The 25,845-nt window shown below is 36.3% G+C and overlaps 1 protein-coding gene across 2 annotated transcripts in view; it reads right to left on the bottom strand.

The window, feature by feature from the left end:
- GNAI1 (G protein subunit alpha i1) overlaps window positions 1-25,845 on the bottom strand; it is an 85,878-nt gene that overhangs the window by 22,079 nt on the left and 37,954 nt on the right. For both annotated transcript variants that reach the window (XM_047849923.1, XM_047849924.1), the window contains 2 exons: window positions 7,610-7,652; window positions 7,368-7,509 (listed from right to left, as the gene is read on the bottom strand). In XM_047849923.1, the coding sequence (XP_047705879.1) occupies window positions 7,368-7,509; window positions 7,610-7,652 (185 nt within the window). The remainder of the gene's footprint in view (window positions 1-7,367; window positions 7,510-7,609; window positions 7,653-25,845) is intronic.

The following is a 25,845-nucleotide window of genomic DNA, read 5'->3' as shown; positions in this document are numbered from 1 at the left end:
CCTGTTCATGCTCTGTCTCTCTCTGTCCCAAAAATAAATAAACGTTGAAAAAAAAATTAAAAAAAAATTTATTCTTATTCTTAAACTTATTCTAAAAGTACTTTAGGGGCGCCTGGGTGGCGCAGTTGGTTAAGCGTCCGACTTCAGCCAGGTCATGATCTCGCGGTCCGGGAGTTCGAGCCCTGCGTCGGGCTCTGGGCTGATGGCTCAGAGCCTGGAGCCTGTTTCGGATTCTGTGTCTCCCTCTCTCTGCCCCTCCCCCGTTCATGCTCTGTCTCTGTCCCAAAAATAAAAAAAATAAATAAATAAAAGTACTTTAGAAATCATTCTACCTAAACTTTTGTTTTGTATAAAAAGACTCTGAACACAGAGTGGTTAAGCAACTCATTTGATGTTTCACAGCTAACCGGTCACCCAATCACGCATATCAGTCAACAGCCATTGTCCAAGACAAGACAAATGTTAAAACTACAGAATGATAACAACAATCCTACCTGGCCATGGAATGAAGTCTTTTCAAAATGTATGTAACATTATGTTACCTAAGAACATTTAGAACGCTAAACATGGGTGTACCAAAACCGTGTGACATAGGGTCGAAAAAAGATTGGGATTGCTAAAGAGTGAAGTTTAGTCAGAAAGGATACAGGTGAGTAAAGCAGCACAGGCACTCTTCTGTGTGTGTTGAAAGAAACGTTATTTGCCAGGCAATTATTTGTGAGTAGCAAGGAAAAATCCTTGGATGTAGCCACGTTTAATATGTTTTCAAGCTACTAAGACTTAAATGAAAATAAGATGGCGGAGAGAATGTAAGTGCCTCTTTATACAACTGTGTGCTCTGGGAACTCAGGAAGAAGTTACACAAGGCTTTCGTGTGAAGGGACATGGAATAGGGTCGCTTTTCCCGCTGAGGGTCAGGGAACTTGGCATGCTGTATTTATTTAGTGACAGCACATTTCATCTGAGGCTGTCACCTATTTTATGGGAATTCAGAAGAGTCCTTTTGGGATGGGGAAGAGAAGACTCTGAGGCACCAGGACAGCTGTCTTCTGACATTTGAAGTAAGGATTATTAAAGGTAAGAGTAGACTTCATATTTAGATATAAAGCATAAAAAAGAGAATTCTTAGGGCAAAAGATATCAGATTTCAATTCCATACAAAGAACACTTTTTAACAATCAAAGCCATGCCAAAAAAAAAAAAGGAGGGGAAATGAGAGACTAAGTTTTTAAGCAAAGGCTAGATGATTATTTTAAAAAATTTTTTTTTTCAACGTTTATTTATTTTTGGGACAGAGAGAGACAGAGCATGAACGGGGGAGGGGCAGAGAGAGAGGGAGACACAGAATCGGAAACAGGCTCCAGGCTCTGAGCCATCAGCCCAGAGCCTGAAGATGATTATTTTAATATAGCAGACAGAATCATAGATTGAGTTTAAACAGAAAAAATCAGAAAGCCCTTCTATAATAGAGATTAAATAATATGATAAAGTAGTCTTAAATATAGTGACAACTCTAAATTTTTGGCCACAATGATAATATGTTGATGTCATGATTGATACAAGTATGGAAATCTTTTTTTCCAATGGCTTAACTCAGTTATTTCATTAATAACATTAGTGAATACCACATATGAGAACTACTCATATATTTAATCTGCCAAATTTCTACAGGATATAATCACGCCTATAAATTTAAGTCCACTATACTGCTTTTATCAAAGTTAGTATACCTTTAAAGAAATCCTGAGAATAGGGAAGTCACCACTCCATGGCCCATGGTGCCAATCCCAGACATTTCAAGAATTGCTTTAAGAATACATAGACGTTAATTTTTTTTTTCTCTCAAAACACACATATAATCAAAGTAAAAATGACTGAGGCAAGGAAATAGGAAGTCATTTTTCTTTTTTCCGATAGTACTGCTTAACACGATGGGGGAATGCTAAAAATAAAATCTAAGTTAATTTTAAATAAATTGCAGAGAGCAAAATTTCTCACTAAATTTCAGTGAACATGAGCTTCTCTACATCAAGATAAGAGATTACAATAAATATGCTACATAAAATTAGCCTTTATACATATACTTATGAAGCTTATAAATACGTGTATTTTTTATTTTCAAGTTCATAAAATAAAAAAAATACTTAAATGTTTTCTGGATGGACAATAAAACTTGTTGTCAAGAGCTATAAAAATATGTGCTAACTGATATGTGAAGTGAGGAAAAAAGAAAAACGGTGCTCGAGGCACATATTACATTTCAAAGGAAGATTAATACCACTTAGCCACATACAAAAATCAATTTTCCTCAGAATCAAAAATAATATAATCCTATAACAACCTCTTAGTTCTCAAACATAAGCCAGAATATAAAACCAATTCAAACATTCACCTGGAGAAATAACAAGTAGAAATGACTAGGAACATTTTGACCAAGAATACTGGGGAAGGAGGGCTAAAATTATCAGATATTAAAAGCTTACAATATGTAGAACACTCTTGTATTAACGCAGATCAATAAAAAAAGATCAAATCTGAACTTATTACATGATAAAGGTGGCTAGGTAAATTAGTAGGATAGGATATGATTAAGGAAAAAAACACAACTCTACTTGATAATTAGATAGCCGCCTGAAGAGGAAAAAAATAATGTAGATCTCAACTTCACGCATACCACAGAGTAAATTTTAGAGTAATTAAAGAACACATGAAATAATGTTAAAATTCACTTCCCTAAAAAAAACATTTAAAATAGTATGAATACTTAGTAAATCTTGGAGAGATTTTCTAAATTTAAACATAATGGAAGAAATAACAGAGGAAGATGTAAGAAAACAAAAACCCTAAGATTTAAAGGCAATAAGCGACATGTGAAAGAACATTAGTGGACAAAGGTTTCATACATAATCAACACACCAAGAATCCAAGTGGTAAATGACTAGGCATAAAACAGGTCACTGACAAAGAGAAAGAAAAATATAGTTAGTAGAGATATGGAAAACTGCAATTACACTAAAAATTAAAAATGCACATTAAAATGAGATAACAGGTACTAATAAATTAGCCAGTATTTTAAAAATGTTAAGATTTCTAAATTTTGGCTACCCAGAGTGCTAAGAAAAGGCACTCTAGGAAACGGGACAGGAAGGTAAATTGTTACAACCTTTCTCAGACACAATCTGGCAATTTAGGCAGACAGACAGAAACTAATGAAATACACTACAAAATTAGAAAAACTGAAAAGTAGCCATTATGCAGGTGCATGCTGAGGCTGGAGGGAGAAAGGGAGGTCTTTTCAGTCAATTCAAATCAGTTTCCTAAATTATACCAAGTAAGTGCTTCTTCAACTATCCATGACAAAGGACCAGTCCTATGTTTTGTTCTCTTTTATTTCCAATCTGTTTCAAAATAAAATTTAAATCACACAAAATATAAACCTATTTTCTTAAACTATCAAAGTTACCATATAAATTACTCTGCCAATTGCATTGAATGTAAATTCTTTTCCTTAATTCCTGTACTCACGTGCATGCTTGTGGACAGACACAGATTCATGAACCACACTTTGAAGAGAGCACTATTTTAAATGATGCAATGCCTGAGACATGTTAATAGGCTCCTACATAATGCTTCCCTAACTCCCCATTATTAAAAACAATAATTTATCATCCACAGATTGAGTAACTCATTCTGAGAGAGTTTTGAAAGGATAGTCAGCACAAAATCTGATTGCTCTATGCAATCCTTGAAAACAATTTTGTTTCCTCTGATTTTAAATAACTAATGTGTAATCTGCTTTGCAAATCTGGTAACTGCCAAATATGAAGCATACCACAGCAAATTAGTACCATTCTGTAAGTTTTACATCTTTTTAGTCAATTCTCATCAAATTAACCTACATATTATGATGTAATTCCAATCAAGATACCAACAGACTGTTTTTGTTTTGTTTCAACAGGGATGTGGGGCATTAAGTTGATTCTCAAGTTCACCTGGAGAGAAACGCAAAACCAACTTCATATTTTGGTAACAACAACAACAAAAAAAACAACGGAATGAGTGCTCTTACCCTACCAAATACCAATTAACCCTATGAGGCAAGAGGAACTAAAATACATTGATTCTGAGAAGGATGACAGTAATATAATAATTATAAGTGGCAACAATAGGAGCAATAAACATTTAGTGAGCATCTATTATGAACAAGACATGGTAAAAGCTTGATGTTCATTATGTCATTATCTCTCACAACCCTCCCAGGTAGATGTTATTATTTCCATCTTACTGTAATAAAAGACACTTATAAGGGCTAAGTAATTTAACAAGTGACTGATCTGGAAAAAAAAAGAAAGAATACATCAATGGAAAAAAATGGGGTTCAGAAAAACATCCATTTTGCTGCTACAGGAGGAATTTTCAAGTCACTAAGGAATGGCTAGGGGCAAAGGATGATCAGATTATAAAATATATTTAGATCCCACCCACCAAGAGACACAAATAACTTTTCCAGGTGGGTGAAGTGATAAGTCTAAAAAATAAAACTATAAACATCCTAGAAAAATAAGAGTATTTAAGTAATTGTAAGTTTGAGAAAGATCTCTCTAATAAGATACAGCAAAGTCAGAATTAATGCAAAAAAATTTAAGAGTTCTAAAACAAAGTTACTGCTATTTAAAAAAATTGAAAGAAACATATTGAGCAAAATTATCTGGAAAACTTAAAGAAAGGTTAATATACCTTATATTTAAAGAGAATCAATGTGAAAAGAACAAGTAACTTAACAGAACTGAATGACGAATACTCAGAGGAATTCACGGAAGAAATACTAAAAGACAAAGACTTCCCACCTCACTAACAGGAAAATAAAAAGTAAAAAATAAAAAAAAAGGAAGACAATATTTTTCAGGCATGAGACATTAAAAATCAAAATGTTGATAATATCTAAGTTTGCAAGACTCTGGTAAACACTGATACACAGTTGTTACAAAACATTATTCACATCACTTTCTTTCTGAGAGCTCATCTGTTGTTCCTATCAAAACTAAGTATCTGGTTATCCTTCGACTCAGGGATAATATGTCCAAGAACTGGTATTTGAGAAATAGAAATATATTCAGCCTTTGAATATACTCTTATTCACAGAATGCTTTTTCCTGGCTTTTGTCTAGAAAACTCTTACACGTTTCAATTTCAAGTTCCAATGTCCCTTATGTACATGTTTAGTTCACCTTTGTATTTTGTAGCACAATTCCAAAAGCCTCCAAATATTTTAAAGCTTAAGTAGAACACAAAACCAATCAAAACCAGCCTGAGAACATGAAGACATATGTGTGAAGGAGTTAGTAATAATGGCTAAAGCAAACAGAAGGAATAGTCTGAAGGTAGGAGGGAAACAGTTACTAGGCTACAGCTAGACAGTCTAAGAAGAGTGACTCAAACTAGCACTAAGTGAAACAAAGAGGAGAAAAAAAGTCCCACACGTAGATTTTCAAAGCATCAGAACTCAAAGGAAGGAAGGAAGGAAGGAAGGAAGGAAGGAAGGGAAGAAGGAAGGAAGGAAGGAAGGGAGGAAGGGAGGAAGGGAGGAAGGGAGGGTCGGAGTGAGGGGGGAGAGGCAGGCAAGGCAACTTAAAAAAAAAAAAGTTTGTAGTGACAGAGCAGTTACTTCAAGTCAGACCTGTCACTAAGTCCTTGAGAGAAAAATATGAAATAAAAAGACTTCATAAAAAACTGCTTGCACTGACTCTTCAATCACCTCCTAAAATGGAGGCTACAAAATCTTTCTAAATTATCACATATAACATCTAAATGCAGAATACCCTATATGTGATACGATAAACGATTTAAATCACTATCAGTGGAACTGATGTAAAAACTACAATCTACATCAATTCTTTCTCCTTTAAGGAAGGTTCCCCACTGTTAAAGACAAACAAAAGCATTTGTTGAATGAATCAATGACAAATGAATAAAGATAAAAATGATTAAATGAATAGTAGATAAGGCATAAATGTCTGGATATGATCAAATCTTGTTCCATAAAAAAAGGATTCAGGAAAATGTAATGAATTACTACTAAAAATAATCTTGAAATCTACTTGAACATTTTAGTTCATTAACACTAAGTTTTTAAATTCTTGTTTAAAAGGAAATGGTTAGTAAATTAATAAGGACCAAAAACTTACAAAGATATGTTAGTATAATTTATAAATAATAAACCAGGTTTATTTTAGATTTCCTCAATATATATTTTCTAATATTGTTTTCTTTCATTTTTTTCTATAAGCATGAACAAAGCCTCAATGTTAAAAAAAAAATTGACCAGACACTAAGAAGACGAAAAGAAAAAGTCTCAATATAAAAAATCCTCACGGTATTAGTATAGGTAGATGGCATGCACACGCGCACACACACACACGCGCACACACACACACACACACACACACACACACACACAGCACTATAAAAAGCAGCCGTAGTAGTAATAGTACACCTACTCTGCACAAAAAAAAAAAAGTTAAAATTTAAGCTAGAGTTTCAGTTAAAGTTTTATGGGAAGGTCAAGTTTTATTATCAGTTATTAAAAACAAATCAGTTTTAAACACACAAATAATAAAACTCTAAATAAACAGATTAAGCAAGCAAACGGGTGCAGTGAAATGAAAAATAAAGTGCCATCAAATGCAAAATGTGTTATCAGGCCAAAGAAGTCAGTGTGGGCCCAGTGCCTTGGTTACCATCTTCACCTTGGTTACCAGTCTTCCTATCTTGTCAAGTCTTGGCTTCCAGTTTCTTTACCGATAAAATAAAGGGGTGGAACTTGCAGGTCTCCTAAGGTCCTCAATCCCTTTAGCTCTGAAATTCTGATGCATGTTTTCTAACAGCCAATATTTTCCTATTCAAAGACAGGCAAGATTTTATACCATTTCCACTATATGAGGTTAGACTGCTTTTTAGGCTGGGCATAAATAAAATAATTAGATTATATCAGCATTCCAAATTATGAAAAAAAAATTCTGAAGAGAATCAGCACAGGAAGTTTACTAAACTCCATAGTAACTACTAAAAATCATCATGGAAATACATGAGTACCCAGTATCACATGTTATACAGAAAATATTGCATGGTTATGGAGTTGTCAAAATCACCTGATGGATAAGGAAAAAATTCTAGTTATAAAAAGATTACACAATCTTGTGTATTCTTAGGTCCTCACTTCTAAAGCTTCTGACTCACTTCATTCACTACTGTCCTTTTATAAAAGGGTCCTGAGACCATGGATAAATCTACGTTATGTAGTATGGTATTATCATGTAAGTTATTCTTTGTACTCCAACAGGCCTGTTCTAATGAATTTAACAACTCACCGCCCGAGCTGAGTCACCGAAGTCTATCTTCAACCTCCCCATGGCCCTAATGATAGCAATAATTGATTGGATGGTGTTGCTGTAGACCACCGCTTTGTACTGTTTACATTCCTCCTCCGAATAACCAGCTTCATGGATAATTCTAATGAGACAAAAAGAAAAACACAAAACAACTTACTTCCTTTGATGGAAGGGTACACTTAAACATAAAAAAACCAATTTAATATTTTAAGTCTACTTACTTCATTTGCTTCACAATTGTGCTTTTCCCAGATTCACCAGCACCTAAAAAAGGTAAAATAAAGGATTTCTAACTTCATCCTTGTGCTATATCCAATCCAACACAGGCACACATACACACCTTCTCTCTCTGTCTCTTAACAGCTGAATTTTATTCGATATCAAAACAATCTTTAATGGTTTCCAAACATATAGAAAAATTATCAAGAATAAGTCCCTTTTGTTTATTACTTCATAATACTTCAATAAACTCAACTAAAAAATATTTCTATTGCTGTCTGTGTGTATTCACTAAAGCAATAAAAAAATTCAGTCTTCTATAACTTAAACTTAAGCACTATAAATTAGTTTTATTTAAAATTTTGCTCCTTCTTGGAAGATGTTCTGTTTGGTCAGTTATTCTAATTTTAACCTTTGCTTCATCACAGATATGAAGTAGATGGCACTGGTGCCCAAAACATACAACAAATAATTTAAAAATATTATTAAAAGTTATGTCTGTGCAATGCGTGTTCAACCACCATTATTAAACATCTGACACAAGGCCAACATAATGTGCTAGCATGGTGATCCAATGGTATGGAGGACAGAAATGTCTCTCCCCCATGTTCTTCCAGCTTTCCTGTCACCCAAGTAATAAATCCATTTTCAAAATGTTCCTTCACTTTCTACATATACGCAAGGTCTCTTCATAATCAGGGTTCCTAGCATTATGCCATCATAACATAAAAATATTACTAAGGAAACAGCCCTTCATAAAAGTAGAGCCCTTTTATCCTTCACACTTAACAGTAGCTGATACCTTTACATCACATCATATCAACTATTTGTCAGGATCCTTCTGATTGCTAGATACAGAGAACATCTGAGCAAAGGACACCAAAGAAGAGAAGACAAGTCTATCATTTCCCTTCATGTTGTCTTTGGCCAGGGCTACATATCATAGAGCTATTTATCACGGTTTGAGAGACACAGCTAGGATTTTTATTATCTGGGCCCCATTTTCCTACAGCCATTCCTACAGTGTTTTCTGATCCAGCATTACTGAACAACTTACAGTTCTGAGAACACCTACTGTGACCACACCACAAGTCTTCAAACATACTGTTTCCCCTGCCGAAATTTAATTTACTCTGCTTCTTATTACCACCCTGGTTATCCTCCACCAACCATAAATTCACCTCCTTTATCAACCTTTCCTGACCCACTACCCCTGTGATCCCTGCTGCCCCTCACTCTGAACGTTTCCGTGAATATTTCTTGAAGTCTCAGCCCCTACCTTGTGCTAGACACACAATCAATCCCAAAATGTATTTGCATTTATTTAAGCTATTTGTGCCTATTATAATTAGATGTCAAACTTCTGGGCGCTGTTCCTTTTGCTCCCATCCCTCTCCAGCTACACACACACACACACACACACACACACACACACACACACACACAATCAGAGACATCTGAGAACAGGTCATAGTTAAACGGCATATTTGAAAATCTGGGGGGAAAAAGCTGCTTAAACTTTACTTGTGATTTAATATTTAAGAAATTTTCTCAAGACACCAGCACATTAAGTAGAAAAGCGGGAGCTGAATAAACAATGAGGGCATTCTTCATTTATAGACAGCCTTTGATTCTTTCAGGGCATCTGCCAATAAAAACAATTCCAAGATAAACAATCCATTATTTATTAATCAACAACAGTGTACTTGGCTCTGTGAAAAGCACCATTGTAGGCATTATGGCTCACACATTTCTCTCATTCAAGAGAGATCCACCCACCTAACATACCCTAGGCAGTTCCCGGCAGGGCTATCTTCAAGACGGCCCTCTGGGTTTCTAGAGCACTGCCAAGCTAGTCAGTAGCAGCCATGCTGTGAAGATGAGACCTTCCAGATCCCCATAACCACCTACAGAAGTGGTGATTCCACTGGCATAGTGAGCTTTGATGAACCACAGACCATTTTTAGTCAAACTCAACAACTGAAAGGCCCAGAGAAAGGTTCACATTATGTAAGCCAGTGAGGTCTGAGAGCCAAGTGGGGTAAAATCAGAAATAGAAAAAAAAATTATGAGTTAACGTGAGAATTTTATAATCTTAACAAGAAAAAAATTTTTCCTAATATTAAGTTCTGATCCATTTCATATCTTTTAAAAATAATAACATGGGACACTTAGATTACTTTGCAAGGAGCATCTTGGTCAATGGCTTGTGGTTCAAAATATCCTGAAATCTGTTTAACATTAAAGATTGAGGATGGGAGTGTTATTAATTGGATATCTACCTAATTTCTTCGTTAGTCACAAGGTGCTCTTTGAGGAATAGATATCCTAGAGGCAAAAATGCTGAAAAGAGTCCTTCAAAGTTTAGCAATTTATGTAATTAGTTTTCAGTTCTCATTTTCATGCAGACATTCTCCTAATAGGAAAATTACAAATGCTGCCTGCTTAGGGTTCCAACATTCTAAATACTGGTATTCTTCCCACACAGCACACAGGAAAGAGTTAAAGGCTGTTCTTTACAACTCTTAGCACAATAGTGTTTGAGAGACTGACAAGAAGCGATACTGAAAAAAAAAATCTCCAAAGTAGTGGAAGGGCAGGGGAAAGGAGGAAAGGATCAATTTTCCTAGCAATACTTAACTAGGCAGCTATTGCTTTTCCCTTTAAATCCAGATGCAGATTAAAAAGAGTTGGGAACACCCTTCTTTCAAGGAGAAACAAGGAATATACACTATGTATGTATGGAAAGATCAAAGTGTGTGACCACTGTGGTCACAAGGTCAGGCCGGTCAAGGTGACTAAGAGACTTTATGAAGTAACTGTGAACAAGCTGGTGACTGTGAAATGAGAGACTTCAGAGTTCTAGGAAGGGAGATTTTAACTCGCAAAGGGCCACGGAGGTGTGCAATATGATCATGGTAGGCCAGTAAGCCAATAGTTATAAAGTCAAAGTTGGGATCACTGAGAGGGTCCCTTGGGCCTCTCTTTAAGGAGGAAGTGGCTAATAGAAAATTGCATCTCTGGGGCACCTGGGTGGCTCAGTTGGTTAAGCATCCAACTCTTGGTTTCGGCTTAGGTCATGATCTCACAGTTCATGAGTTCAAGCCCCATGTCAGGTTCTGCACTTGTGGTATGGAGCCTGCTTGGGGTTTTCTCTCTGCCTCTTTCTCTACCCCTCCCTTGCTTTTGCTCTATCTCAAAATAAATAAACTTAAAAAAAATAAGAAAGAAAATTGCATCTCTGAGAGCAAACAGTAATAAGCTCAGCAGGTGTATGAAGTGGAGCTCAGCATCTGATGATAACGCACCATTCAGATGGTAGCAAAGAGCACCACCACAGTAACACTGAGAGGAAGGAAATTCATCGCAGTCTGGGGTCATATGTGCATAGCCACCTATTAACAATGAGATTTGGGAAAGGGAAACACATTCACTTAGGACAAGCAGGAGGATGGAACCAAAAACCAAATCAAGATCTAAGTAAAGTAACCCTTGGCTAGATTCTAATTCTTTCACTAGGATTATATAATTTACCATTATAAAATAACAATCAAATAGTATCTGCCCCTGATTTTGTTAAAGGGCAGTATAGTAAATCTGAAGTTTTAACTGCAAGTAATTTAAAGACAAAGAACCTCTAACCTCTTCCAAACACTCATTATTCCTCCCTGCCCCCAAGAATATTCTTTGTCCAATTCTCTGCTTAGGGTCTCATTTATAACATTTATTTCTTGGTTCAGGATTCAAGCTGCCCAGTATCACAAGCGATTCAGCTATTAAAATGGTGATTTAGTTATTTTATTCTGAATTCCTGACATTCCACTTTTAAGAAATGCAAATTTTATGTAGAATTTAACAATTTCAAAATTTTACACTGAATAAAACTACATTACAGTTTGGTTTAAATGAGAATAAAACCAAATTACAAGTTGCATTTAAAGTCACTTCTGTTTATCACGGTGCTACACAAGGGTGACCCAGTCGGTTGAACATCTCTCCCTCTGCCCCTCTCTTCCACTCACGTGTTCTAAAATAAAAAATGATAATAAATCAAATAAAAACAAAAATAAAATAAAGATATGAGGCTTTATTAAACCCTCTGAAAGTACGGGGAGAGATAATGGTCCCCTCCTTATCCTTAGAACATTTACTTCAGAAAAATTAGAATTGTACGTACTTTTTTTCCTCTTTCAAATTTGTATGTGTGATATACACACACATACACACATACACACACACTTCAGAAAAATAACAGGCCAGGGAGCCTGGGTGCCTCAGTCGGTTAAGTGTCCGACTTTGGCTCAGGGTTCGAGCCTCGCATCAGGCTCTGTGCTGACAGCTTGGAGCCTGGAGTCTGCTTCGGATTCTGTGTCTCCATCTTTCTTTGACTCTCCCCCATTCATGCTCTGTGTGTGTGTGTGTCTCTCTCTCTCAAAAACAAATAAACATTAAAAAATTTTAAAAAAAAGAAAAGAAAAACAAATAGGCCTTGTTTTGGTCAGCTTTATGACCCAGAATGTCTTTCTCAAGAGACCGGCAGCCATTTCTTTGAAATGTAAACATCAAGAGAGATAGCAACCCTACCTTCCATTTTCTGTGGAAGGGTAGGAGCCTAACTTCGGTGGGTACCTTGCTCCAAGATGCAAAGCTACCTCCTGTCATAAAGATATGACATGTGTTTCTCCTTTGGGTAAGGCCAATCAGCTAACACAAATGGTCTACCCAACTAACAAAGTTAAGATGAAGTATGTGTATAAGGCTGTCAAGCCTCTTACTTAAGAACTAGTTAAATCTAACTTGAAAACATGTATGTAGTTAAACTGTATTCACTTGGCTATATATGGAATGAGATTCCTTTCCATCTTTGCAATCTCTTAGTTGGCTGCCTCTAACATACACCAAACTCTGGTTCAATGCTTATTCAAAAATTGATAAAAATGTTTTCTTTCTCTGCTACCTTTGTAAGGAGGATGTCTGGGTTGGTAGAAGATTTTGTTTCTAATTATTATTCCTCAACAGGAATCATAACCTAAAAATCTTTCTAAGTTGGCTATAAGAAGCTATGAACTATTTAAATAAATATATACATATTTATGGAATATATCTGGCATTCTAAGATATAACAATAATTTGATAATGACTATAAGCACCAGAATCTAGATTGCCCAAATGACCAACTTTCTCAATTTTTTTTTTAATTTTTTTTTCAACGTTTATTTATTTTTGGGACAGAGAGAGACAGAGCATGAATGGGCGAGGGGCAGAGAGAGAGGGAGACACAGAATCGGAAACAGGCTCCAGGCTCTGAGCCATCAGCCCAGAGCCCGACGCGGGGCTCGAACTCACGGACCGCGAGATCGTGACCTGGCTGAAGTTGGACGCTTAACCGACTGTGCCACCCAGGCGCCCCTCTCAATTTTTTTTAAGAGAGACAGACAGAGAGACAGAGACAGCACCAGCAGGTGAGGGGCAGAGAAAGAGGGAGACACAGAATCTGAAGCAGGCTCCAGGCTCTGAGCTGTCAGCAGAGAGCCCGACACAGGGCTCAAACTTGTGAACCAGGAAATCATGACCTGAGCTGAAGTCAGATGTTTAACCAAATGAGCCAGGTGTCCCTGGACTTTCTCAATGTTAACTCTCCATAAAACTAATCCCTAAGCCATTCATGCCTGAAATAGGTCCCATACTACTACACTAAGCAAGAATGACTGCACATTCAAGACTACTCTAGAAAGGTAGGACAAAAGGAGACAAGTGTGAGCAGCACAGGAAGCTTTTTCCTGGCAGACCATGTCAGTTCAGGTTTCCTCTACCCCAACATATCCCAATGCTTGTGCAGTCATCAGGTGGCTCTCTTCATGTTGCTCTTAAGGTACTGGGGTTTGGTAAATGGCCATAAATACAGATCTTCTGGCAACTACAATTGTTGTAATAAAGTCCTTTTTATCTCTGAACCAGGAAACTCCTGTCTTCTGAAGACAGAAGTTAGCATAAAACTGCAGTAAGCTAATGTGTTAGCTTGTAAGTAAGGTAAAGCCTCAAATATTGAATAGTTCTTGACATGCTATTGTTTAATTTTTAATTAACTCCCGAAGTCTAGCAACTACAAACACTTCCAGTCATTGTTTCTATATCTGTACTACTTACCTTTTAAAAGCTCTGATCTTTTTGGGTTACCTAGGTGGCTCAGTTGGTTGAGTATCTGACTCTTGATTTCGGCTTAGGTCATGATCTCAAGGTCATGAGACTGAGCCCTGCATCAGGCTCCATGCTGAGTGTGGAGCCTGCTTGGGATTCTCTCTCTCCCTCTATCTCTGTTCCTCCCCCACTTGCACACACACTCTTAAAATAAACTTAATTTTTTTTCTTCCCACAGATGGTAGCTCATACACATTTGTTCAGTAAATCCAAAGGAACAGAACAATGGTTCTCAAAGTATGATTTCAAGACTAACACTATCACCAACACTTAAGAAATATACATTCCTAGAACCCACCCAGAACTTACTGAATCAGACACTCTGGGAGGGGGCCCAACAATCTGTATTTTCACAAACCCGCCGAGTGATTCTGATGGAAGGTAAAGACAAAGAACCAGGTAGACGAAAGAGGTAGAAGAAAGGTCACCTCCTTTTTTTTCTGGATTAGTTTTCAGAGTAACTGTAATCATTTAGTTGTTGACTAGGTCTCCCCTATTCCAAAAAGTGAGATAAGTAATATTGCTTTACATTTCTGCAAATAGGTTATTAAAAGGCAGCTGGGTTCTCAATTCTCTGCATTTAATATAGTGCAATTACTTTTTACTTTGGTTGAGGTACATAAAAAAAAAACTATTTTCACATAATTATGTAATTATTAGAAAAGGGAACAGCAATTTAACAGCACTTACAGATAACTGTAGATAGCCTTCTTTGATTCTATACCAAAATTTTAAAAAGGGTAGCTTTGGGGTACCTCGGTGGCTCAGTCGGTTAACGGTCTTTGACTCAGGTCATGATCTCACACACAGTTCATGGGTTCAAGCCCTGCATCAGGCTCTGAACTGAAAGCTTGGAGCCTGAAGCCTGCTTCAGATTCTGTGTCTCCCTCTCTCTCTGCCCCTCCCCTGTTTGTGTTCTTTCTCTTTCAAAAATAAATAAATAAAACATTTTTTAAAAAGATTTAAAAAATAAATAAAAAAGGGTAGTTTAAAGACTGGTCATAATGCATTTGTATAAACTTTTCGTACTTTGATACATTACAGCTCATTGGTCTATCTTGTACTTGGATGGATATTTTACCCATGTTTGATTTGAAAATTAGTTCACTGAGCTGTGCAGAATTGAATGTTGATGTATTTTTAATACCAAATAATAACAATATATATTATCTATATTATATGTATATAATCATCTTTTTAATATTACCCATAATCATCAGAAAAGGCTTTAAGTCTTGGGAAGATATCAAGCTCTCGGTGCTATGGATAAGTTTTTTAAATTTTCAAAAAAAAATTTTTTTTGCTTAAAACCTTTAATTTTATTATTGGCAACAAACACTGTTAGCTATTTTCCTTGCAATGACAGACTAACTCTGCCAAATCCCTAAGTAGGACTATACCACAATTTCTTTCAAGTATAAATGGTATTCCAGGAAAAAAAGCAACTAGTTCAATTCACAACTTAATCATACAACCATCTTTCCTCAAGATAACAAACATGGTTTGGAATATGGCAGCATACTTTGGTATATTTCACATTTGGTTACACAGCATATTGAAGACGTATGTACCTAATGGTCAAGATTTAACAATGATTTTTACAACTTGAGCATTTTTTATCACAAGTGCACAGTAGTGAAGAATACAATGACTATTAGTACAATTTAGTGCTATTGACATGATTCAGTATTTTGACCTATTATTATTTTGGTTCTATCACAACAAATAACCACCAATTAAAAAGGCAAATACCATCTTAGTACAATTATGAAAATGGTCCAGAGACCCCTAGGCCCATGGGTCACTCCTAGAATTGCTGGTTTAATGTCTTTCTCACGCCCTGGACTATAAGCTATGAAGGAAGGGAGCCCTGATGTTTTTCACCATGATATCCTCCAAGTTTTCTCCTACACTTAGCACACGGCAGGAGTGAAGTAAACATATTCGCTGGCTCCCAGGCAGGCAGGAAATACACCATGAAGAAAGTATTAGAAAATGTAACAATATTTCCATGAACTGTGGAAAGGGAGAATTCTGTTAAAAACCGGAAAAAATAAAGGAAAAGTGTGGTGGAAGCTTGTGATTGCCCATTGAAACAGGTTCTCACCTATTGTAACGGGCGTAGTGGCTGGGAACATGGCAACTAAAGACTATATTTTCCATCCTCACTTGCTGCTAGCTGTAAACCACATCAACACATTTCTCATCAAAGCAAATGATTTGTGTAAAAGAAAAATGTAAACTTGGATTCTCTCTCCTCATCCTTTGTATGAGCCAGAAATTAGGTGTGCCTATGGTCTTCTTCTAAGCATGTATATTAAGACAATGCTCAGGGGATGCTGGGGCAATGAGAAGACAGAAACTTGGGTCCCCCCCTTTAGACTGATGAGTTTACTTATTTATTTAGTTAGTTAATTTTAGAGAGAGAGCACATGAGCTGGGGAGAGGGCAGAGGGGGAGAGAGAATCTCAACCAGACTTCACGCTCACTCAGCACAGTGCATGGCACAGGGTTCAATCCCATGACCCTGGGATCATTATCTGAGCTAAAATCAAGAGTTGGATACTCAACCAACTGAGCTACCTAGGTACCACTATGCTGACAATTTTTTTAAGAGCTGTCTGGTTTAAATATATAAGCAAATATATAACCATATAGATAAAGAAGCCCCAAAACCTAAGAACATTTTTTTAAAAACATCGCCATAAATAAAGTGAAAGGCAAAGAAATCAGTAATTAATGAGTATAGACTTAGTGCATAATGAATTAACATTAACTGACCAAGAAAAAGAATAATTTGTAGATAAAAAGAAACAGATACGGTATTAAGCTGTAAATATATATTCATGCAAAAAATTACATTAAAAGAAATACATCAAAAAATGCTTATATCTGAGTAAGACAATTTTATTCTGCAAATATTTCTGTAATTTCTAAATTTTTACATTGTACATAATAATACTGACTCAAAATTATGCACTTTATTTAGAAAAACGTGGGTCATATCTCTCGATTGAATATGAATAAAATTATCTTTTAAAATCTCATTTGCTTCAACCCATATCCCCATATCATCACTCATGTATATAAATCTCACATTCTAATCACAGCAAATTACTTTTACTACCCAAACTTTCATGATCATCCCTACCGCCCCCTACTTTATCCTAAATGGAGCCCTTTATCAACATGGACACTAAAAAGGACCACACTATGTTTAGGTGGGGGAGCATCTGGGGTTGTTCCTTACCAACCAAGGCACATCCTATTTTCAGGAAATGTGGAAACTAAGTTGACAGACACTGGGTTTACTACATGGCCCATTATAGCAGGTGGGATGACCACAACCCTACACAGACTTAGGTGAGAGATTATGAGGCCCGCAGTTAGAGGCAGCTCAAGCAGGAAGGCTCTATGCAACCATCATTGATTGCACCAGACACTTTGATTGTGATACCAGAGCCACCTAGGTAAGAGCTATCATGTTCATGACTAGAAGAGACAGAGCACAATACATCTAAGGGACTACTTTGTCCCCGCCGTTACAATGAGTTGTAGTAAGTCACTCTGCCCTTTCTTCCCACTCACACGCTGACCCTCACACCAATTATGGATAACAGCCAGGAAGGGAGGATGGCAAGTGATAAAACACCTTCATCTGAAAACCATACAGACTGTTTACTCAGCCATTAAAAAGAATGAAATCTTGCTATATGCAACATGGATGGATCTAGAGAGTATTATGCTAATCAAATACCATATGATTTCACTTATATGTGAAACCTAAAAAACAAAAAACAAACAACAATAAAAACAAATAGACTCATAAATACAGAGGACAAAGTGATGGTTTCCAGAGGAGAGGTGTGTGTATTTGTATGGAGGGTGGGGAATGATGCACAAAACAGGTGAAGGAGATTAAGCAGTATAATCTTCCAGTTACTAAATTAGTAAGTCATGGAAATAAAAAGTACAGCATAAGGGATATAGTCAATAATATTGTAATCACACTGTATGATGACAGATGGTGACCACACTTTTGTGATGAGCATTGAGTAATGTACAGAATTGTGAAATCAATGTTGTACATCTCAAGCTAATACAACACTGCATGTTAATAATACTTCAATAAAAAAATAAATGGGCTGTTTAATCATATTGGACTAAGGCTTAAGCAGCATTGAACATTTTGTAACTTTCTCTACTAATTATAATTAGCAGGTAGGGGTTTAGCAGGAGGTAGGTTGATTTTAGGCTAAACTAAAATAAAAATGGCATCCCAAACATCACCACAGGCTGCTCTGAGAAATTATCAAAAGGGACACAGAGGAGCATGTGTTGTTATACACGTGATGTGAGCTAACATCATTCTCTCACCACTTTAAAAGTTTTCCTCTAGAAAGTAATCCGATGCATATACTACCATTCTACTTTTGTATTTTCACCAACTCAAATGAAATCATTTCTGTGACACCATGCTTTTGGTAGTATGGAATAGAACAGAAAAACCCAGAAATACACCCACAATTATATGGTCATTTAATCTCCGACAAAGGAGAAATGAATGAATACACAATGGGAAAAAGACGATCTCTTCATCAAATGATACTGGGGAAATTGGACAACCATACGCCAAAGAATGAAACTAGACCACTTTCTTTCACCACACACAAAAATAAACCCAAAATGGACTGAAGACCTAAGTGTGAGACCTGGAAACATAAAAATCCTCGAAGACAACACAGGCATTAATCTCTGACATAGGCCATAGCAACATCTTTCTACATAGGTCTCATAAAGCAAAGGAAATAAAAGTGAAAATAAACTACTGGGACTACACCAAGATAAAATTTCTACACAGCAAAGAAAAACAGCAACTAAACTAAAAGGCAATCTACTGAATAAGAGAAGATATTTGCAAATGACATATTTGAAAAAAGGTTAGTATGCAAAATATATAAAGAACTTATACAGCTCAATACCCCAAAAACAAATAATCCAATTTAAAAAAGGGGCAGAAGACATGAATAGATATTTCTCCAAAGCTGACATCCAGATGGCCAAACACGTGAAAAGATGCTCAACATCAATCACCATCATGGAAATGCAAATTGAAACTACAATGAGATACCACCTCACATCTGTCAGAATGGCCAAAATAAAAAACACAAAAAACAACAAGTGTTGGCATGGATATGGATAACAAGGAACCTGAGTACACTGTTGGTAGGAATGTAAACTGGTACAGCCATTGTAGAAAACAGTATGGAGGTTCCCTCAAAAAATAAGAACAGAACTACCCTATTATCCATGAAACACACTACTAAGTATTTACACAAAACACACAAAAACACTAATTCAAAGGGATACATGCACCCCTATGTTTATGCAGCATTGTGTAAAATAGCCAAACTATGCAGCAGCCCAAGTGTCCAAGAATAGATGAATGGATAAAGAAGTGGTACACTGGAATGGAATAGCATAGAATGGAGTATTATTCAGCCATAGAAAAGAATGAAATCTTGCTATTTGCAACATCACTGATGGAGCTAGAGAGTATAATACTAAGTGAAATAAATAAATCTGTGAGAGAAAGACAAATACCATAGGATTATTTCATTCATATGCAGAATTTAAAAAACAAAAGAAATGAGCAAAGAAAAAGACACACACACACACACACACACACACACTCACTCTTAATTATAGAGAACAAAATGATAGTTACCAGAGGAAGGTGGGTGGGGAGATGGGGATATAGGAGATGGGAACTGAAGACTACACTTACCATTACGAAAAAATAAAGTAAATAAGTAAATCATTTCGATGTGACACCATACTTTTGGCATATAAACATTTAAAGTTTTCAAAAAATTTTGGTTTAGGCAAAAGAAATGATTTAAACAAGAAAGAATACCACCTCTCCTTCACACAGCAGTCCAAGTGTAAGCAGTTCAGAGCTCAGGATCAGCGTGATAATGTTAGGGATCCAAGTGCCTTTTACTTTATTGTTCTACCATAACAGTGTGAGACACAAATAGAGGAAAAAATTTTTTAAATCTAGTAGAATTTTTCATTTAGATTCCTTTGCAGTTATCTTTAAATTCTCACATGAAAGAAAAAGAAATTGAAAATAAGGGGTCCATTTTGGATATGCAAAAGAGACAACTCTGAACCGTAATCACACTCAAAAAAGGCCATAATCCCTCAATTTTTCACCACTATGATGTTAGCTGTGGGTTTTTCATACAATCCCACATCAAAAGATTGTGGTATAAAAGTATACTTACATATTTTTAACTAAAAGTAAATGCTCAAGGTATGTTTGCAGTTTTTTTAAGGATCTCCTCTTAAGACAGGTAGTTTTTGACAGATAAATTCTAATCCCATCAGTGCAGAGGAAATTTCCCCCTGCATATCAACATATTCAAAACTTAATTACCTCAATCTCCCGATGCAAATTTTTCAGTGCGGCATTCTTGGCAAAGGATTTGAACCCAAATGCCTTTTAGTCTTACCTCTGTACATGCCTGCAACCATTTTCTAGCCTTGTAAATCTTCAAAATAATCTATCTAATCCACACCACCAGAATTCTTGCATCTTGATGTCAACAACACTGTTAGGCAATCAAGTCAGTTAAGTAAGACAAAGGTTCTGATTCTAGGAAGTTGTATCCAGAATGTAAGTAGACAGTCAAGGAAATGAACAATCACAGTATTTTTTTTCTTTCATATATGAAGTACCCTCTATACAGAAGGCTTGATGCTAGACACTCAGGACAGAGTGAGTGGAAATAAGAGTTGTGGTCCCTGGTTTCATGAGGGGGAGAAACAGGTGGCAGAAACACTGCAGATTGTGTGATAAGGAAAGGCTACTTAGTAGGAAATGATTAATACACACAGTCCACTTAAAACCTTATAAGGTGTTCACTTATCAACACCTGCTACAAAGGTATCTTAACAAATGAATATATCTAGTAATTCACTAGAAGAACTAAATTAATAAAAAGACAGTAGAAAGTTACAGAAAAGTTAATACAAACAAGATATATACAAGTACATATAATTCCAAAATATAAGAACTATATAACCTATTCTACTTTCCCATTGCTCCATTAACATCTGAAATACTCTTTTTAACCACTCTTCTAGAAAGGACATTGATAAATGCGACGATGTCCAGAGAGGTGGCATACAGGGCTATGAACTGCTTCATTCCAAGAAAGGCAAAAGTTAAAAGAAGAAAAACATCAGGGAAAAGAAGATGTCTGATAAACAGCTGAGGAGCCCTCACGCAGAAAGAGAAGGCTGAAGAGAAGGCTGAATTAAGATCAATAACAGAAATCACACAGAAGCAAATCTGGCTCAGTAAAAGTAATAATCTATTAATGTGACGTCAGAATCTATAAAACAATATCATCTGTCAATAGGATTGTTATTCTCCCAGTTCTCTATCACAGAAGGCATATACACGGCTTTGCTAGATGTCATTTTACAGCAGATATAAATTAAGAAGAAATGGGCCAACCCCACATTTCCCACATACTTAACAATACTGTATTGTACATTAAATATTTTGTTAAGAGGGTCAATCTCATGTTAGGTGTTCTTATCACAATTAAAGGAGGGGGTGGAGGGAGGAAGGGAGGAAGGAAGGAAATGGGGCACAACAGAACCCTGTATTACATTGCTGGAAATCATTAAAATTATTTGTACCATCCTGACTCATGCAGTTGTGTTAAAATGTAGGCTTCATATAAACAACATTAATAAAAGACTTGGTTGAGTTCATACATTCTGGCCATTCCCAGTTTCTGTACAGGGTCAAAGTTCCATGGAGATTAATACAAGACAAGGCTCTACTGTTTTTTCTTTCTTTTTTTTTTTTAATTTTTTTTAACGTTTATTTATTTTTGAGACAGAGCATGAACAAGGGAGGGTCAGAGAGAGAGGGAGACACAGAATCCGAAACAGGCTCCAGGCTCTGAGCAGTCAGCACAGAGCCCGACGCGGGGCTCGAACTCACATACCGTGAGATCGTGACCTGAGCCGAAGTCGGACGCTTAACCGACTGAGCCCCCAGGCGCCCCACTACTGTTGTTTCTCATCAGCTGTCTATACCAAACAAGAGCAAGTCTAGCCATGATAAATGATGGGGCAGCTCTAACTAAATCCCTGCACTTCTTCATGCACGTTGACACACAGAGACCTCAATCTTATAAAGAAGAAAAAGGCAAAAATTCTCGCATAAATATCCCCTTCCCAAGATTAATTTTTTTACCAGGAAACAGGGAACTATTTTTTATTCAAAAAATGAGGATAAATAATGCACCCAATCACTGCCTTTGACATGACAAAATAAGTTCGCAAGCAGTGGCACACTAATCAGAAAGGTTTATAAAAACACAAAGGCTTCACATCATGAGTTATTTAAGTGTTGTCTGATGAAGTGTAGGAGAAAAATTTATATGATCCCAACTTGAGACTACTTTAGTGTCCAGCTGAACTAGTTGCTCTAGGGCTACAGAATCATGATTAGTAAACCTCTTAAATGAAAACTGGACTTTTTTTCAAGCTGTTTTCACTAAAACCATATTAACACTTGGCATAAGATGCACTGATACCATGATGTTAGAGAAAAATGTGTATCTTCGAATGAAGGAGAGATATGATTGTCCCCTGTTTCATCCTCACTAGTGGATCTAAATACCAGGTTAGGGCTTCCACTAGGGACTTAGTATACTTAAGCATGAAGAGTTAATAAACATGAAAAACTACTCAACATCAACAGTCATCTGGGAAATGCAAATCAAAATCACACTAAGATGCCATCTCACTTGCTAGAATGGCTAGAATCAAAGAGTAAGATCATAACAAGTATTGGGGAGGATGTGGAGAAATTGGAACCCTCGTCATACACTAGTGGGAATGTAAAAATGGGACAGCCACTTTGGAAAATATTCTGACATTTCTTCAAAATGTTAAACAAAGAGTTGTCATTGGATCCAATATTTCTATTACTAAATATATACCCAAGAGAAATGAAACATAAAACTAGGAAAAATCATACCTGAATGTTCATAGCAGCTTTTTTTTTTTTTTTTTTTTTTTGAGAGAGAGAGGCCAGGATAGAGCTAGAGAGAGAGAATTTTAAGCAGGTTCTACACCCAGAGCAGAGCCCAACATGGGGCCCAATCTCCTAACAGTGAGTAAGCCTGAAGCCTGAATCTAACCTGAGCCTAAATCAAGAGTTAGACCCTTAAATGACTAAGCCACCCAGGTGCCCCCTAGCACCATTATTCTTAGCATTACCATCAATTGATGAATAAACAAAATGTGGCAAATCCATATATGCAAACAATGGATATCACTCCACCATAAAAAGAAATAAAGTACCGATAGATGTTGTAACATGGATGAACTTTATAAACATTATTCTGAGTGAAAGAGGTGAAAGAGGTCAAACACAGAGACCACATATTATAGGATTCCATTTACATGAAATGTTCAAAGATGTCAAATCTGGAGACAAAAAGATTAGTGGTTGCTTAAAACCTGGGGGTAAGGCGGGGTTCAGGGGAAATGGAAGGTTATTGACAAAGGATATGAGGTTTCTTTTGAGGTAATAAAAAATGTTTATTTTTTACTTTTTTTAAACGTTTATTTTTGAGAGAGACTGAGCACAAGCAGGAGAGGACAGAGAGGGAGACACAGAATCTGAAATAGGCTCCAGGCTCTTGAGCTGTCCACACAGAGCCTGACACTGGGCTCAGACCCATGAACGACAAGAACATGATCTGGAGCCACAGCTGGATGCTCAACTGACTGAGCCACCCAGACACCCCAATAAAAATGTTCTAAAACTGACTACGGTAATGGCTGCACTACATTGTGAATATACTAAAAATCGCTGACTCATATACTTTAAATTGGCAAATTTTGTGTTTGGTGAATTATACCTCAATGAAGATGTTTTAAAAGTTAATAAGGGGTGTCTCGGTGTTCAGCTGTTTAAGTGCCCTACTGTTGACTTCAAGCTCAGGTTATAATCTCATGAACTGTGACATCAAGCACAGAGCCTCCCTGGGATTCTTTCTCTCCCTCTCTCTCTGTATCTCCCCTACTTGGGTTGGCTCCTACTCTCTCTCTCTCTCTCAAAATAAATAACTAAACTTAAAAAAAATTAATAAACTTTGTAAAACAATCAACAAATAATTTAAGAATAATATTTAAAAAACCTGATTATACATATACCCTTTACCTCCTTTTCCACAAAATCTTCCCCAAACCTTCAAGAACACTTGGTTCCTTGCTCAGTATGATTAAAACTTTTCTAAAGGGAACCTTCATTCTACACCCCTTCCTCTGCTATGGTGTAGCATTTCTGACAGCACAGTTTGCTGGAAGACTAGTGATTTTATCTAAAGCGTTAAGTACAAAGATTTTATACCGAAGCAGATAGGTGGTGTTTGATATGAGAGAATGATGTAGTTCTATACTTTAGTATTATTCTAGTACTAGCAAAACATTCACGTAGGAGGAAATTTGAGCCTGTGGACTTGAAAAAGTTAAAAGCTTTTAAGACAATCATTTTACACATAGTAATTTTAAAGCTTTATAAAGCTTTTAATAAAAAGAACCAGAAGGGCTCACAAAGAAGGAAGTGACTAGAAAAAGTCACCCAACTGCCAAACGTAGGACACAGAATCTTCCTAAAATCGTCATTTCTCAACTCACAATTCTTGCTCCCTAGTTTAAATCCAAGAAAAAAGAATATACTTTTTAAAATTCTGACAAATAAGTAATGAAAATAAAAATAATCAGGGAAAGCAGCACAGAAAAAGGATAATGAGAAAATTATTATTTAAAACAGATAAGATGAAACCAATAAGCATAGAATAAGGATAGAACAAGTAACAGTGAAGAAACAAAAAACAAAGAAGAACTGGCAAAAGGAAATATACAAACTCTGTAAACATAAAAAAATAATCTCAATGATCATCCAAAACAGTGATAAAATATTTTTAGCCAAACCAGTATAGTAAATTTTAGGAAATGGTGTGGGAGTTTGAGTAAGTTCACATACTATTACTGAGACTAGAACTGTTACAAGCTTTCAGAAGGCAATAAACAATGTATTTTTTAAAACTTTTAAACATAGCCTAAATCTAAACATTATGCTCCTTTCTAGATATTTGCCCTAAATACAACAATGCATTTTAACAATACAAAGAAGAATACTGTCAACCTAAATGTCCAGGAATAGGGATTTTATTAAATAAGATGATAGAGCCATATGAATATATTTTTATATAAGCATTAGAAATGTGATGTTTTGGGGGCACCTGGGTGGCTCAGTTGTTAAGCATCTGACTTCGGCTCAAGTCATGATCTCACAGTTGGTGAGTTTTAGTCCCACATCAGGTGAGGATAAGCCCCACTTTGGGTAAAAACACAAGCCCGGGTGAACCCCGCTTCTCTCTCTTTCCCTCCCTCCCTCTCTCTTTCCCTCTGTGCCCTTCATGGGATTATCTCTCACTCTGCCCCTCACTCACCTGACCACTCTTTCAAAAAAAAAATTAATTAAAAAATTAAATTTTAATGTGATGTTTTTAAAACATGGATCAACACAGAAAAATGTACAGAATACATTATGCGGGGGTAAAAGCAGGCTACAAAAGTATATGAATAGATCAAATATATATGGATATGTACATATACAATCCATATCTGAAAAGATATACACTAACTTGTTACCTTCTGAGGCTAAGATTATAAGTGCTTTTAATTTTCTGATTAATATTTCTTATTGTAAATTATCTTGATAATAATCAAATATCATCTTGTAATAAAAATAATAATCTTCGGAGCGCCTGGATGGCTCAGTTGGTTAAGTGTCTGACTTTGGCTCAGGTCATGATTTCGCAGTTCGTGAGTTCAAGCCCTGCATCAGGCTCTGTGCTGACAGCTCAGAGCCCGGAGACTGCTTCAGATTCTGTGTCTCCTCCTCTCTCTGCCCCTCCCTCCCCTGCTCGTGCTC

Source organism: Prionailurus viverrinus, chromosome A2, assembly GCF_022837055.1.
Source record: "Prionailurus viverrinus isolate Anna chromosome A2, UM_Priviv_1.0, whole genome shotgun sequence".
NCBI lineage: Eukaryota > Metazoa > Chordata > Mammalia > Carnivora > Felidae > Prionailurus > Prionailurus viverrinus.
Note: the sequence above shows the minus strand (reverse complement) of the source record. Positions and strands in the feature narration are given on the sequence as shown.